The sequence below is a fragment of the Limulus polyphemus genome, unplaced genomic scaffold (genome assembly GCF_000517525.1).
Source record: "Limulus polyphemus unplaced genomic scaffold, Limulus_polyphemus-2.1.2 Scaffold4807, whole genome shotgun sequence".
In the NCBI taxonomy this organism is placed as follows: Eukaryota; Metazoa; Arthropoda; class Merostomata; order Xiphosura; family Limulidae; genus Limulus; species Limulus polyphemus.
The window spans coordinates 59709-77393 of record NW_013670417.1 but is presented as its reverse complement, the minus strand read 5'-3'; the positions used below and the strand labels follow the sequence as shown (position 1 = coordinate 77393).

At 35.6% G+C, this 17685-nt stretch overlaps 1 protein-coding gene across 1 annotated transcript in view; it reads left to right on the top strand.

The window, feature by feature from the left end:
• Nucleotides 1-1302: 1302 nt before the first annotated feature.
• The window catches only part of LOC106471714 (D-2-hydroxyglutarate dehydrogenase, mitochondrial-like), a 73150-nt gene continuing 56767 nt past the window's right edge, over nucleotides 1303-17685 (top strand). Inside the window, 2 exon segments of the mRNA XM_013932333.2 lie at nucleotides 1303-1670; nucleotides 3190-3563. Coding sequence (XP_013787787.1) covers nucleotides 3227-3563 — 337 coding nt within the window. The 5' untranslated portion in view covers nucleotides 1303-1670; nucleotides 3190-3226.

Here is a 17685-nt window from a genome sequence, read left to right as displayed (position 1 = left end):
CTGTAATCTCTCTTATTGTTTATTTTGCATGTTCGAACTGCCACTGTTGCAGGTTTACTTGCCACTGCTGTCGTCTCTCTTCTTTTTCTTTTCTCGTTCTTCTTGTTCCTTTTCTTTTTCCTCCATAAACTGCTGTAATCTCTCTTATTGTTTATTTTGCATGTTCGAACTGCCACTGTTGTAGGTTTTCTTGCCACTGCTGTTGTCTCTCTTCTTGTTTTTCTTTTTCCTCCAACAACTGCTGTAATCTTTCTTCTTGTTTCTTTTCTTTTTCCTCCAACAACAGCTGTAATATCTCTTATTGTTTAGTTTGCTGTTCGACCTGCCACTGTTGCAGGTTTTCTTGCCACTGCTGTTGTCTCTCTTCTTGTTTTTTCTTTTTCCTCCAACAACTGCTGTAATTTTTCTCTTGTTTATTGTGCTGTTCGAGCTGCCACTGTTGCAGGTTTCCTTGCAACTGCTGTTGTCTCCCTTCTTGTTTACTTTCTCGTTCTTCTTGTTTCTTTTCTTTTTCCTCTAAAACTGTTGTCATTTCTCTTCTCCTTCTTCTTGTTTCGTTTGCTGTTCTTGTATTGCTGCCATCAAATCTGCTAAGCTGTAGTTTGGTTTTCCGCCTCTCGTTTCCCATCTTCTTCTTCTTTTTTTTTATTTTCTGTCCCACTCTCTGACACCAATTTGTTACATCTCCGTTCGTTAGTTATTTTTCCGTAACTTCGTTCCGACGAAACTTTAGTGACACAAGTCCTTTCTTAAATAAAACTGGTTTATTCTTTCTGAATATAATTTTGCGATACACTTAATTTCAACAGTCGCGCTATAACAAACGCTATAACAACGAACGTCTCACGTGCTTAACTTCAACAACACTCCGTTCAATTACACACTCTCTGACTGCAGTTCAATTACTCATTCCCCCTGTCCCGTTGTGACCATCTTATATATACTAGTCTAACACATATCTAGTAAATGCTAGGGCATTCATGAAGGTACAGGATACTCCTAGATACAGGTGGCGTGATACTAGTCACGTGACCTCGCTGACGCAACAACTGTATGACAGAGTTAACATTTCCCACTAGTGCATTTCCCTAAAATATTTCTTTAAGCGAAATTTTCAACATAAAATGAAAAAATTATGAAACAAATTATGAGACAAAATCAGTTATAATATTATGGTTTCAAAATATACAGAACTATAATATTTTTAATATAATTATATGTATATATATATTCATATATAATGTAATCTCAATTTTGCTTTTCAGACAGATTTTTATTTGTAAATAAGGAAACTCAAACTGGCAACAAAGTTTAGCTCTTTCCTATTTTTTTCGGGTAACTGTTTCGTAGACATAGGGGGTTTATTTTTCTAATTACTTTTTAAAGTGCTTCATAATATCAGATTATTTTTAAGTAATGTGCGAAAGGCTGACAAAAATACAACTTATTTGAGATTTCTCCCTGCATTTTATGGGCACATGAAAGCATTTGAGAATGAGGGTATCAAAACAATTGCATAATCTGATCACTTCAGTAGGCTTTTTCCCCCATTTGGCTCAGCGGCATGTCTGTAGACTTATATGTATAACGCAAAACCGGGTATTTGATAATCGTCACGGGAAGAGCACCGATAGCCCTTGTGCTTAACTACAAACAAACAGACGAAATCAGTAGGTTTTTGCATGCGAATTTACTATAAGTTATAACTGACATGTTGATTGGTTAGAATGACCTATATATTATTGGGTCTAGCTCTAAGTTAATGTGATTGATTTTGTGCTTTACTTTTTAAATAAAATCCAAAACGCAAATGTGTATATACTTTTACTTTTAACAGTTGAGTTATGAACATTTTTAGGATTATCTTTTGCTGGAAATCTGCTTAGAATGTTTAATACTAATTCAGTAATGCAAGAAAAGCCTTTGTGTGTGTGTAATTTTTCAATAAATAATGTACATAAAACTATTAGTATTAAGACATTAATGGGTATGTTTTAACTTAGCATAGAAAAAGTGAGATTTAGCTTTTACTTTTAAATTCTAGAGAACATCAAATATTAAAATGTAAATATAGAATATTGTTCATGAGATTGTTGTTTCAAAATATAAGATGCATAGTAATTGAACTCACTTCATATTCTATTCCATATCCGGGGATTCTGTTTCTAATTCTAGTGTCTTGATATGTTAGCTATATAATCTAAAAATAATTTTGGATTTGTATAATGTAATATTTTTTCCTTAACTATGCTACCACTTAGCTGTGGTTTAATAAACACAGTGATTCAATAATATTTCTCATTAATTAAAGAATAAAGAGTGGACTTGTAGGGATACTATTTTTAGTTTTACTTGATCTGCTGTAGTTAAAATTGATTCCAAAAATGTAACAACTTAATATATAAAATAGAAAAGGAACCAAAGACAAGCAGCAGGTATCTAGAGCAGGGGGTTCTCAAAATTGTTTGGGGGTGAACATTCAAAATCCCCCATTTGCAGTTGATTAAAAATCAACATAGAATAACTATTATTCTAAATAAATGCTAGTAAAATAACACAATTTAATGTACATATTATTTTAGTTATTTTGTAATTTTAAAATGCTTAATCAAAAAACATAAGATATTAAAAAGAAGGACCAGATGTGGTTAGTGTATCCAGACTGTGAATTCAAGGATTTATGGTTTAAATTTTATTGCATAAAAATATACTTTGTGTTTTGGGAGTGTGAATGTGCTAAAAGAGTGATAGTCAAATCTCACTACTTGGTTAGAGGAAGTAACTTAAGGGTTTTTGGTAGGTATTGTTGACTAACTGTCTTCCTTCTAGTCTGTGAGTTTAAAATTATTGATGGCGATGCTCAGATAGCCCTTAAAAGTTAAATAAACAAAAAAGATGCAAAATAGAAATTCTTTCCTTGTAGCATAAATAGATATTGAGAAATTGGGAAGATGAGGTTACTTTTTTAAACAATAAAGAAAAACTGAAAAAGAGATTTGTTGTACCTTCTCACCTTGCTTGCCACTCCCTTTAAAGCCTCTCATGACACAGGTTGAGAACATCTGATCTAGAGCATTTAGTCAGTTTTACACAGTACATTTGAGCAAATAATACTGTATATGTTTATTGACAAGCAGTTATGTTGAGATTTCTCTTTTGCAACTGAAACTTTGCTTTTATTGTTTTCAGCTAATCATTTGATATTGGAACAAGTCTTCTGCCAGTCATGTTATACAAGTTGCTGTTGATACCCCGAGGACTTCCTTATGGAACTTATAAACCGCGTTTTGAATACTTGAATTTATTATTCACTAATGAGCTTTCAAAAATAAACAGTATTTCAGTGAATAGAAAATTCCTCAAAACTCATAACTATGGTACTTTGACTCATTCAGGTGTGGAACTTACATCTAAACAATATCCTCGGTTAAAACGAGGACCTTTCACAGAACTTTCATCCCAAGACTTAGAATTCTTTCAGAGACTGTTAGGTGAAGAAAAGGTTTTGGCAGATGTAGAAGAACTAAATGGTTACAATACAGACTGGATGAAAATGTTTCGAGGTATTTGAGATTAACAGTGTTCTGTTTATGAACAAAGATCAATTTATATAATGTTTAGAATGAAGTTTGTGTGACTTCGAAAAATATGTGTATTTTTCCTAATCAACAAATATTATTGTTTATGAATTTATAAAGTGACCCATTACAATAAAAATTAAAAGGTTTAATGTATTAAACAAGCAGAATTAAAGAGAAAAATTATGGGCACAGTCACTCACTGGTGAAATTAAGCTTTCAGAATGTATTTGTTTCAGTTTTTTCCCCTTACATCTCAAAAATGTCAAAAGCTACTTTATTTTGACTTCTGTTTGGAATGAGTAAGGCTTTGAAGATCTGCTTTGTAAGTTAATTTATAGTTGGGCGATTAGTGGAATTTGCTAATCAATCAATTATTTGAATTTTTAATTGATTAAATTGTTTTTGTTTCATATGGTGTTTCTCACACCTCCAAATTCTGTTGGAGGTGAGTATCTGGCAGTAGGACTTGCGTCCTGGTTCGGACACCGGGTGAGCATGTTTCGGTGTGATGGGGATTTGAACCCGTGACCCTCAGATTGTGAGTTGAGCACCCTAACCACCTGGCCATGCTGGGCCATTGATTACATTAAACTAATTAATTATTGCCATTTGAAATGGCTAAAAAACAAAAAAGTACAATGCTGAAAGTCTAGTTTTGATACTTGCAGGACAGAGCTCAGACAGCCTGTAGCTCTGCTTACATGGATAGTTAAAATAATCAGAAATGTTAATAATTGAAAACCCTAATTTTAATTGATTTATTATGTATATTCAAGAGTTGTGACACTAATTTATTAAGTTGAACAAACTTGAATTAATGGAAAGTGATACAGAAAAATTATAATGGCAATATTTTTGTTACTGGATGGTTGGAATTATTGAAAATATTAATAATTGGAAAAACTAATTTCAGTTGATTGTTTTCATGACATATGATTTAATCATAATTTCATTTAATTCACTATCTTATGTGAGACTAATCAATGTAATCAATGCTCATAGGTAGAGCTGGATGATTAGTAGAATTAGCTAATCAATTATTCATCATGCTCATTAATTGATTACAGTCAACTAATCAGTTATTCTCACAAGTTGGTAAAAAAAACAAACTAATCCACAACTAAGTGAATTTCTAAACAACAAATAAATATAATTATAGATATATAAATATATTAATATATATGTATATAAATTTATATATATATATAAATATAATGATAGTATTTCTGTTACTTAGAATAAACAAAAATAATAACTGAAAATCCTGTTTTTTAATTAGTTGATTATTTTCATGAATGGCGCACTAATTGATTAAGGTGAATAAACTTGAATTAGCCAAAAAATTATATTGAAAATATCATAATGGCAATATTTTGATTACTGGATAGTTGGAATAATCAAACACAGTATTTTTGATTAGTTGATCATTTTTTGACATTAATTTTTTTAATTTTACTTTGAGTTAATCATTAATTTTTAAAGTAGTGTTACGTCTCTGTTCGTTTGTTAATTTTCTGTAGAAATTCTTTCCCAGAAACTTCAGTGATACAAGTCCTTTCTTAAATAAAACTAGTTTATTCTTTCTCAATTAAACTCTGCAATACACTTAATTTCCACAATCACTTTAACTTCAACACACGCTATAATTCACAACAAACAATTCACGCACTTTACTTACTACTGCGCTTTACTCAATTGTCCGTCTCTGTCTGTCTGCAATTATCTATTATCTATGCCGTCACTTCTCGCCGGTCTTATATACTAGAAGAGTACGTGTCTAGCAAACTCTCGAGCCTTCAGGAATGTTCAAGATACTCATTACGTGTTACCAGTGTCACATGACTTCTGCTGTCGTAACAGTAAGTTCACAGAAGATTTGATCATACTGATTCAATGAAATTAATATCAACTATTCATGTAAAAATTTTGAATTAATAAATAACTTTTTTTTCAAAAAATTGTGTGAAACAGTCAAATGACTTTTTTTTTTTAGAAAATGCACAAATTAAATTTAAGAATTTCTAGAAAAAAAATCCTACCTTCTGTAGTTATATTTCACTTACTGGTTACTTCTTTGACTGGTACATGTATTGAATAATCACAAAACAAGAACCTGGAAATAGAGTAATCAACTCTTAAAGAAGGAAAGGCAACCCTTTGAAAGCACTTCGGTTGTTTGCTGTGATATTTTATGATTTATCTATTTTTTGTCCATGTAAGATTTTTATGCATCATAAATTTAGTGCACATTTATTCATAAGTGAACTGTATGATGTTGCTGACTTCTTCAGTGTTCGTTAATACATAAATCAATTTGCAGCAATTTGTGTTAAATCTCTGAATTACCTGTGTTATGTTCAGTGGTGATTTTTTTCAAAGGTGTTTTTATTTATTCTTGATATTATTGAATCGACTTTTCAATGCTTCTCTGAAATTGTTGTGAATACTATCATCTTCATGTCCCATATGATCCGTAACAATACTCTAAAACAATTTTGTGCATGTATGAATTTTATACTCTTATTATTTTAACATTTCCAAAATAAAATTTAATGTGTATTTAAAACTGCATAAGTTGTCTTGTTCTTTGTGTTATTTATTAATGATTTCTGGGTTGAATGGGATGTAAATGAAAATGTCATGGATCCACCTTATTTGACAGTTTGACAGGACCACATTATAGCAAAGCTCCACTGTATCTCACTTTTGTGAAAAATGTGATCTTATTGAAGTTTGCAACATTATTCAAGGTGTGTTATTTTCAGTTTCACCGATTTAGTTTCGAGTAATTGAGTAGGAGCTGCCGAATAGTTGGAGGTCCAGAGCTTATTTTCAATCATTCTAACATTAGGAGCAGTGGGAAGAAAATGGATGAGTTCAGAGATCTAGTTAAAATGGTTGGCTGTGATTTAATATGAATTACTGAAACTTGGTTACATTTCTTGAATGTTGATAATAGGAATTACTTAAAGTGATATTAAAAGAGAGGGTGGTGTGGATCTTGATACAAGGTATGAACTACAGCCTGTTGGAAATGAAGATACAAAGAATGGTAGTCAAGAGGAAATGGGGTGGCTCTTTATTTAAGGGATGAGCTACAACTTGTTAAGATTGAAGACAAAAATTGGTAATCAAAAGGTTGAATCTATATGGGTTACAATCAGGGGTTTCAAGGGTAGAACATTTTAATTGTCATTGTTACATGCCACCTGAACATACAGACATGGTCAATAAATGATTGTAAAACAAGATCAAGGTTATAACTAATATGAAAACTGATTGGGGAATTCTAACTATAGACACATTGATTGAGATTGTATGGATTCTTATAGTGAGATTTCCTGAAGTGATTCACAGTAGGTTTTCTATACTAAATGGTCATTGAAAGAATCAAGGGGAATTTCACATCAGATTTACTAGTAACCACTAATGAGGATATGGTTGCATGAGTTGAAGTAGGAGAACATCTGGGGAAAGGTGATCATTTTTACATAATTATGTTTGATGTTTTGTTACATCTTGAGATAAAAAAGTAATTGATTTTAGTTCCTAACTTACAGGGTCAGACTTGGAAAGTTTATAAAATTTAATTACTTTTAATTTCAAATAGACATATTCTTAAAGAGAGGGAAAGGAAAGATGAAACCTAATTGGCTTACTGAAGACATAAAGGAGAAAATCTGTGATAATTGTGTTCAATTTAAGTTAACAGATAGGTTAGAAAATTTACAGAACTATGTAGAAAGACTTAGGGATTGGGTTAAAAAAGAAATTAAGAAATCTAAAAGGGCTTATGAAAAACAGCTGGATAATAATAATAATATAAATAACAGCAAGGATTTTTTAAAATTATGTAAAAGGTCAGCAAAATGTTAAAATGGGGATTGGGCCCTTAAAGGATGCTGATGACAAGATTTTTTGAAAAATTTGAGATGGCTGAGCTTTTAATGTTTTTAGGGCAGAAGGTTTTAGCATTCTTCCTTACCATGAGTATTCTATGGGAAATATTTAAATTAACCTGCTTTATGTAGATATTAATTCCTTGGTATTAAGTAGAAAGATCTGAGAGATTAAAAATTGGGGCAGACAAGGTTTACTCCAAGTTTCTGGACCATGTGTGAAAACTACGTACATTCAGAATAAATGAAAAAAAATGTTTAAATTCTTAAATTAAAATAAGAAGTTAGAAAGTCCATTGTATGCCTACATACAACATTTTTCCTTCCCCATCTGTTTCAGGCTTTTTCTCAAGCTGAAAATTAAACTTTACTTTAAAACCAATTAAGTTTGCACTTGCAACATGTTCAAAAAATGTAACTTTCTTTCACTCCTTTAAACATTTACATGCGACATGGATGACACAACTCTTAAACAGAGAACTACAACATTCGAATCAAAAAAACTTTAACGAAGCAAATGACAATGAAACAATAAAGCAATAAAAAGAAACCTTTTTATATCGATATTATACAATGTAAAAAAAAAATGAATAAATTGATACATTGTACAAAAAGAAGCCCCTTAACGAAGATGCAAGTATGCATACACAGATACATATCTCACAAGATTAGCTATTCTTGTTCAGTGCTGCCCTCTATATGCAAACTTTTTCTTTATGCATGCTACAATCCCTCTGCTCCCCCCTATTGGAATTGCAAGATTCCAACATGTCTTTCATGCAAATCATCATGTGTCACCTCCTCACCAATAGGAGAAATGACATGCTCACGTGACACATGCGACTCCTCCTACACTCCTTTACCAAACTATCACTTCTCGTTTGGCAGCACTTGTGTTCGAACGTGCCCTTTTGTTTGTTTAATTCATCACGTTCAACTTTGTTTCCTCATGAAGTGGTTGCTTTTTAAAATTAATTTGCTTTTATTCAGCTTGTTTCTTCTGTTAGTATTTATCAGTTAATTCTAGTTGCCTTATTGTTTGAACTTCTGTGCAACGAATTCTGAAGTTAACGTTACCACTTCAGGGGTTACACTAGTAACGAGCATTTTTTCTCAGGACTCGGGTGTAGGCAACCTGCTGGTGGATTTATCTGCTTTTATACACTGGGAGATTGAATGTTACATGGGACAACCTTTGTCACCAGACATCGCCCAGGCTCCTCCAGAACAGGATGATCCTGTGCAGGCTGACGAGGACTTTGATTGTCTTTTTCTACCTCCAGATTTGCCATTCCTACCCCAATGAGTCTACTAGGCCTAATGCGGTCTTTATGGATTTTATGTCTCAGGTTTGTGACGTTTTATCTCTTTCCCCTATTTTTCATGCATCTCATCCTTCCTTACTGAATGAACAATCTTCCCAAACATTTTTGACTTTTCCTCCCTCACCTGATATATGGGTTCATGCTGATCACTTTGCCATACCTCACTTTTTTCCTTGTTTCTCATCATCGTCGTCCAATGGAAGAGATTCTGCAGTCTGGCATGTGGACCACACCCAGTATGTTGATCTCCATCATATCCCTTTTCCCTCTTTGTTGGGGTTTCCTCTGCCACCTGTGGCTGTTCTTCAGACTTCAGTGTGAATCTAACTGGAAAGTTTTTATTCGTACTTTCCTTTATTTTTTAGGGGCCTTTCTCTATTTCTCTATTCCATGGATCCCACTCTGCTGCAAGTGGTACCTGACCAGGTATTCTTTAACTTGAAATTTGCACTGTCCAGCCATGTTGACTTGGGCTTTATCTTCCACCGTTGAGATGGGGTGTTCCACAAGATCGTTTGTAGGTGCATGACCTCATGATATTTTGCTTCATAAACATGCCCATCCCAGACCATACCACCCATGGATTGCTGCCCATCCCTGCCATGCCTTGGGTGAATAACTCAATATAGTCTGCTTTTCAAAATAAGGTTTTGTGACACCCATTGCACTCTCTCAGATGGTGATGTTCTTCCAGATTTTCCACCACATTGTCACCCTCCTTTCTTCGAGTGGAGTTTGGGAGTCCTTACCACCTTCCTTTTCCAAGCTGCTGGGGTGGTTGACCATGGAGGCACTCTGCTGAATGAGTTTCACACAATAACCATTCAGTTACAGAGTAGGGTAGTGGTGTTCTGTGAGTGTAGATGAAGTGATATCCTTCTATTTGTGATAACCAATGATAGTGGAGTGAAATGCCAGAATGCAGTTCACCCCTTCAGTTGAGAGCCCTCATCCTACCCTTGTGTCAGTTCCCCATGGGCAGGTTTTGGATTTAGAGTGAACAGACCAACATAAGTCCTCACTCAGGTGTCAGGTAGTTTATCTTCCTCCCTCGATTTTCTCTGTGTGTGTTGTGGGTCACAGTGGTGGTATGTGGGATTGTTCTGGTTCTGTTCTTGGCTATTCCTTGTCCTCTCTTCATACAAGGATGTTAGTACCATTTGGAGGGTCCTGGTCTGTTTCATGGTTGGGGAGTTGATTGCATGTGATAGACATCCTTTCGATGCCAGATATCAAGTTCCTGGGTTGATAGCTCAGAGCAAATTCTCATGTCATATCTGTGAATCAGAGTGGTTCTCAATTCCCCAGTTCTTGGGTTCGAGGTGAAGATGGTATGATCCTCATCCTACCCTTGTGTGGATGTCAGTAACCCACAGTCAGATTTTGGATGTAGTTGACTTACTGAGTACAGTCCGCCATGCCCTAGTCACTTTACACCTAGAGGCACATCCTTTGTTTACCCACCTTTCTCATTGTGGGATTGAGTTACAGTATATTTCTCTGGTTTGGATCACTTTCCTGCCACATTTTCTCCCACTCGGATGTGCTCCTCTCATTTTCTACCCTTATATCTACACTTGGACAAAGAATATTCCTGGCTCAGAAGTTGTGCAGTTCCCCTCTTGTGATCTGAATCTCTCAATTCCAGGGGTATCCTTCAGATGTTTTTTTTTGGGGGGGGGCACTTCTGTCATTCTCTCACACCGGTCCTTCCACCTTATCATTTCTTTGGTGCTGACATTTTCTGCTAAACTTCAAAATGATAGTTTGGTAGAGAGAGTGTAGAGGGAGTCACATGTGTCACGTGAGCATGTCATGCTCCAGTTGGTGAGGAGGTGACACATGATGATTTGCATGAAAGACATGTTGGAATCCTGCAATTCCAATAGGGGGGGGGGAGCAGAGGGATTGTGGCATGCATAAAGAAAAGGTTTGAATATAGAGGGCAGCACTTCAGTAACTACCTCTCAAAAATACATTTTCAGTATAGGAAAATTATAATATTACATATTAATCCCTTCTACAAATATAAGGATACAGAAATGAAATAGTTTTGATAACATTGCACTTAATGGTACCATTCATAAATGAAATCCAGAGTATAGAAGAAAACTGAAAACACAGTGGAGTCCACATAAATTCCAATAAAAGTAGCCCTTCAGTTAAAATACATATGTACATGGGAACCTGATGTAAGGATGAAGTAAGTGCAATTTAATTATTTGTGAGGAGATCTGTCGATGTTAACATATAGTGGTGTCACTGCCTTGGATTTTATGATTGAGTCGTACTTCTTTGTTCAAACTGGCCCATCCTTGGGTAGTGTTAACAGGAATAGTGTGGTCATCTGCTGGGTCACTTTGATCCTCTTTTTCAGGCATCACACAGTAAATAACTACTGTCAGAATTCAGCCAAACTAAGACTTCTCAGCTAAAATTCTCCTTTGTCATAAATTAATACTCATGTTATTACTAAAGTGTATGATCTTATATTCAGAAGAAACACAACTCCCTCACTGCATGTAGAATTACCATACATCCTTCTAGGGGAAGCATCTAGTGAGAATCAAATGGCATGCTTCATAGCGTTTTTCACATCGTCAAAATCAGAGGACGAATTTTATTGAAATCTTGGGGGATGTTTTACATCATAAAATGTACATATTGGCTCAGAAAGCAAGGGTTACAATGCCTTTTTAGTTATTGATGCTTCAACAAGATAATGGTCCTAATTTATGAAATAAATCAAACAGCTATCACAAAATGTAGTGCTTGCATTGTACCATCTGATAGCTCAGAAAATAAGAGTTACAACACTCTTTCAACTGATATTTTGAACTACTAGCTATAATCTTCATTAGTAAAAATCCATTGATGTATTAGACATAGCTATAGGCTATTGAGTGGTAATCATGCAATTTAGTGCATTCATTGTACTTTACAACAACACCCGATAGCTCAGAATGCAAGAGTTACAACACCCCTTCAACTGTGTTTTCAACTTTCTAGTTATCATCTTCAGCTAGCTACAGCTGTCCAAGCTTTTGATAACTGACCAGTCCTATCCATATCAATTGGGATACCATCATCAGTAGCTCAGTAAACTGTCGGAGGTGTCTTGCACTACTAACTCCAGTGTTTCCACATTTGGCTTGTAATGGACAGCCGGGTCAGAACTTTTAGCTCTTTCCTCCTTATTGGGTGACTTGAGAAGATATCCTTGTCCTCCTCTGGCTTGTTGGTCTCATTATTACACTTCTGGTGAAACAAGAAGTTCATCAGTGACATATGGATATGTAAAATTGACTTGCTACATGCACTTTTGTGTGACTCACATCTGTTGTAACTCTTATTTCAGTGGACCAGTCTGCTGGAATATGAAATACAGACCTGTCCAGACAGAACCTACCTGGCATGTACCACAGCTACACTCAATCTCCACAATAATACATATGTTCCATTACCATTTTGTCTTACTATTTAATTTGGTGAGCAAACTCATCCACATTGAGTAATGTAGACTCTAACCACTCCACATATTAATGTGGGATTGTGGAATGTCTGATCAAGGTGGAGGATCAAATATCACACCAACAGCAAGCAGTATTTCCCACCCAAACATGTGCATGCTTGGAGAACAGCCTGTAAAACTGTTTAATTGTCCTGCATGGCATCACAATACTCATCTCAGGCAGTTTGGGTTAGATTAACAAATTTGGTAAGTATGCACTTAGTAGTTTGTATTACCCATTCTGCTCTACCACCAGATACAGTACATTCAGCAGAATAATGGCTGGAGACGGCTTGAATGGGTAATGAAGAAAAACTTTAATATAAGTTTAACATAACAGCAAATGTACAACGTTTCGACAAGGTTTTGTCATCATCAGGTACAAGAAGAACCTGGCCTACCCAAATAGTGATGATAGTGTTTTTCAAAGACTATAACGGCAAGCAGTTATTTCTTCATGCCCCTCCAGTGGCTCGCCACATTTAATACTTGCACAACTTGAAAAACAATTGGCTCTTGAAGTTAGCTCCCTGATCTGTGTAGAACTCTTCCAGTGTTCCAAATCATGCTATCCATTGTTCCACCAACACTTCACCTATGGATTGTGCCTTTGAATTGACCAACGGAAAAAATCTCAGTCCACTTTGTGAGGTAGTTGGTGGCAATGTATATACACCATGTTTTTGCAAGGGAACGTGTGATATCTAGGTCTGTCCTTTGTTCAATGTTTATGGGAGTGAATGATATCTAGGAGTTTGTTGGAGTTTATCTTGCCTTGGCTGGTTCTTTCTCTGTGCAGCAGACATGATGCAGTACTCACACCAATGCCGAACATCATAACTCAATTATAGCCAGAAGAATCACCATCAAATGTTAGTTGCAATGCAGTGTGAGAAGTATGGCTCAGTGGCTTATAGCAAGAGTACAGCATACATTACTGCATTTATAGCTAACCACACAAGTGCCACATGTTTTTTGCATCAGTGCTACATTTCTGTATTTGTAGTGGCCAGATTTACCTTGATGCACTGCAAGGTGTACCCAAGTTAAATTTGGGTTCTTCAGTTGCTATTTCTGAAGTTTTGTAAGTGTTAGTTGTGGCAACCATCCACAAGTGGAATCTTCTACTGCTTGACTTGACATCACTATGATGGAAATGATTTCAACTCTCACACAGTGACCAGGATCAGGACATTTCATGAATAGGCAGGGTCTGATCATTTGGTGAGATAGTCCATCTGTGTTTCTGTGTTGCAGGCATGGATGATGCATTATGAAAAAGTCATGTTCTTTCAACATTGCTAGTTAATGTGCTGTCATCTCTTCTGGATTATTAAAATTCATTAAATATTTTAGCAAAACATGGTCTATCCGGATGGTGAGCCTCCTACCATACAAGTAATTGTGACAGTGTTTTACAAAGACTACAACTACAAGCAGTTCTTTCTTCATGCCATCATTGGCTGGGCAATTAGTCTGAAGGCTGATAATGCTAAAAACCTAGGTTTCAATACCTGTGGTGAGCACAGCACTGACAGCTCATTGTGTATGTTTGTGCTTAACAACAAACAAAATCTTTCTTCATCGTACAGTATCTATGTTCAGGAGCCATGAGTGTATGACTAGTATATGTGATTACACATTATACCTCATCATGCAACTGCATTAATACTTCATTGATTAGATTATTGTGGATATTTGTGTTCATTTGGAATTTCCTGTCTTGTCATGGATTTGCCAACAATGGAGCTTCCACTTAAGCAAACTTTAGGATTGGGATAGCTCCATCAAAAGTCTCTATTTTAACGACAGCAGATAATGGTGTTCCTATTTTGAAGTTTGCCACAAATTGTCAGTAATACAATGCGAGACCAAGCAAATCACAGACATTTTGCTTGATCACAATTTGAGGCCAGTCAATCTCTTACCACTGCTATATTAGCAGGATCTGTGAGACTCCTTTTTGACCTACAACATGAACAAGAAACTCCACTTTTGCACATGGGCATACATTTTCATGGTTTCAGTTTCAAGACTGCTTTGTTTTCCACTGGAATAGCATTCTTTGATTCTCAGCTGCAGACTCAAAACTGTGACCAAACCAAAACATCATAAACATAGACCAGACATCTCTTTCATTGCAAATCCTTCAGTGTAGGCTCCATTAGCTTTTTGAAACTAGCAGATGCATTACACAGGCCATATAACATGATGTGGAACTCATATAAGCTGTCTTATGCTAAAAGCAGTGTTATCTCCATTTTTTGTCATATGGCTCAAAATACCAGTATTTGGATGTCAGAACTAAAATGTAGAACCAACGAGAACCTTTCAATGCATCCATACTTTATCTGTTCATGGCATCGTAAGGGTATCAGTGTGGGTTGATACTGCTTTCATCAATTTAAAATCGACACAATCTTGATGTACTTTCCTTTCTTTCTGACAATCACTACTGGAAACAACCAAGCTCTCTTGAAAGGTTGTATGACCTCATCCTTCAACATCTGCTGTATCTCAGCCTTGGCCACATCCTTAATGCTGCAGTGAAGCTGGCACAGCAGTTGCTTGGTAATACAGATCATTTTTATCTATGTTTGTTATGTCACTGTTATTTGATCCAATCAACCATCTGGACCTGTAAATATATTGGCATAGTCAATCAACAAGTCATTGAAATTTCTTTTGCTTTGTTGGATCTTGATTGTTTACACAATCCTCAGACAGTGCTTGCAACAGATGCAACCATAGCATTACCACTTCACTTACTACACCTGTAGATAGCTGATTGACCATAGTTACAATGCACCACAGAAACTTCATTCCTTCTCATACAGAGAACTGGCCAAGCTAATGCTGTCGGTTTTCTGTACAGAAACCACTTAATTTAATACTTGATTTTATAACCTAATTACCTGCCAATGTACTAGACTTTGTCTATATTAAATGATCGGGATATACAGAGGTATTGTTATTTTATCTACTACATGTTTTATGGGCAGCCCATTGTTCTTGGGCTTGATCTTGCCATAATCAGATAGCTCTCCCATGGAACATCAGTTCTGCAGACAAAACTGACTGATAATTTGTGCAGTACTTCCATCCCAAGGATGCCAATACCAAATACACATTTCCTTGAAAGAGCCAGAGATTTGTCTCTTCACTCATGTCTAGGTTATTGCCATTTGTTAGAATGAAGCTGGTATTTACTAGCTTGGGTGGTGGTCTCACTTTGAAGGCTCAGTGTTCTAGCTGTTCTTGTGTCAACTGGGAACTCAGTCTCTCACACTTGTACCTTCACAGATTTGTATAAAGCTCCACTCAGCCCTGAGAGTGCTGGTCTGACTACTAAACCCTTCACTGCAAGCTGCCTGCTCTACTCCCCAAATTGGTGACCCATCCTGACTTGGGTTTGTTGATTTTCTGAAGCTTGAACATCAGCATTTACTGCTTACTATTGGTTCTCTGGTCCTGCTGAGTTGTAGGACAAAACTAAAAGCCTTTCTCATCCTACTGCTTTGCAAAGTATGGGCTCTGTTGGTTCTGGCACCTGCTGAGCCATTGTTTGGAGCTTACAGTCTTGCTGCTCAGCAAAGTAAGGACAGTTCACTTGCCACTGAAGTTTCACTCCTCCAATTCTGGACGACGTTCAGGAGGAGGCATCCTCAGTACAGGATGTAGAAGTAAGTTATGGGAGGCCTGGGATAGCCCTTCCCATTCACTAGAAAACAGTGGATGTGTCGCAGCTTTAAGATGTGTTCAACCCTCGGCATGGCTTGAGCCTCATGTGATGGAGATAACTGATTGCGTGGTTCCCAGAAGTCAGCAAATCTAGGAAAAGTACATGAATTTGATATTTTGAGTTCATGACCCAAGAAACATCAGGGAATTTCATTTCACAGACAAAAATATAGAAAAGTCTGTGAATTTTATGTGATTTATTGATGCTTGTAGGACACAGACCAAATTACTGACATTTTCATCCATATTCTGCTTTATATGGGTTTTCCTTAATTGTCACTGGCAATATTATATCTCTCTCCTTGCCAATGACCCTAGCCCAAGTTGTACTACATATCATGATATTGTGTGCTATAGGTGAAGCTTAATTGTGTATATTTTGTTTTATAACAAATTAAAAGAAAATGACTGATAAGTTATTGCTTTGTATAATTAATATATTTATTTATGATAACTAATTGAATAAATGTATTTTGACACAAATGCTTCAAAGATGTAATATACTTAAAGTATTATGTGTTTTTCCTTTGATTACTGACATGGGAACTGTTTTACTAATGCATTAAATTTATCTAATAGAAGAAGCCTACCTCTAAGTATTAATTTGTAAAGGGCTTTTAGGCTATAGTAAAATGATCTTCCATAACCTACTTTTAGGAAGATGAGATGAAGCCTTTTCCAGAGCCATTACACCCTGTTTAGGAGGAAACATAGCTGGTGTTTACATAATCTATTACAACTTCCTTAGTACTCCATGAAAATTAATGGTGAGCAAATAAACTAATGTAGTTAAACTAATACTGATGTGTAATGTACACATACTGATTTGCTAAATGCATTATAATTAACCTGTATGCAATTTTTTGGCAAGATAATACTTGGAAAAATATAGAAGTAAAGAAATATTTAAATATAGAATGATTCATTGATGGTAACTAATAATATGGACCATGTAAAAGTTTCCAAGAATACAGTGAGTGCTTTTTGTTATCTATGAATCTTTCTGAAAACAGTATAACTTGTACCAGTGAATAACTGAATACATCCTGTTTACCTAATCTAAAATTTAATGCATCACATTTTAGAGTAATATATTAGGAAAATTCATTGTCTGCAAATCTCACCCATTGAGCGTGAGACTTGCACATCTGGTTCTATTTTCACACTGAAATGCAGTAGTAAAAAAAATTGTGTTCTGCTCAAATTAACAGCATTTTATAATATCCACTAGATTCTGTCAAATTCAGCATTATATTGATTCAAGAAATACACCACTTTGTTACATTGAGTTAAACGTTTCATGGAGGAACATGCCCCTAGACTCCTCTAGAAGGTGATCACCTTTGGCACTCACAGACCACTTTGTTACATTGAGTTAAACGTTTCATGGAGGAACATGCCCCTAGACTCCTCTAGAAGGTGATCACCTTTGGCACTCACAGACCACTTTGTTACATTGAGTTAAACATTTCATGGAGGAACATGCCCCTAGACTCCTCTAGAAGGTGATCACCTTTGGCACTCACAGACCACTTTGTTACATTGAGTTAAACATTTCATGGAGGAACTTGCCCCCTAGACTCCTCTAGAAGGTGATCACCTTTAGCACTCACAGCACTTTACCATGT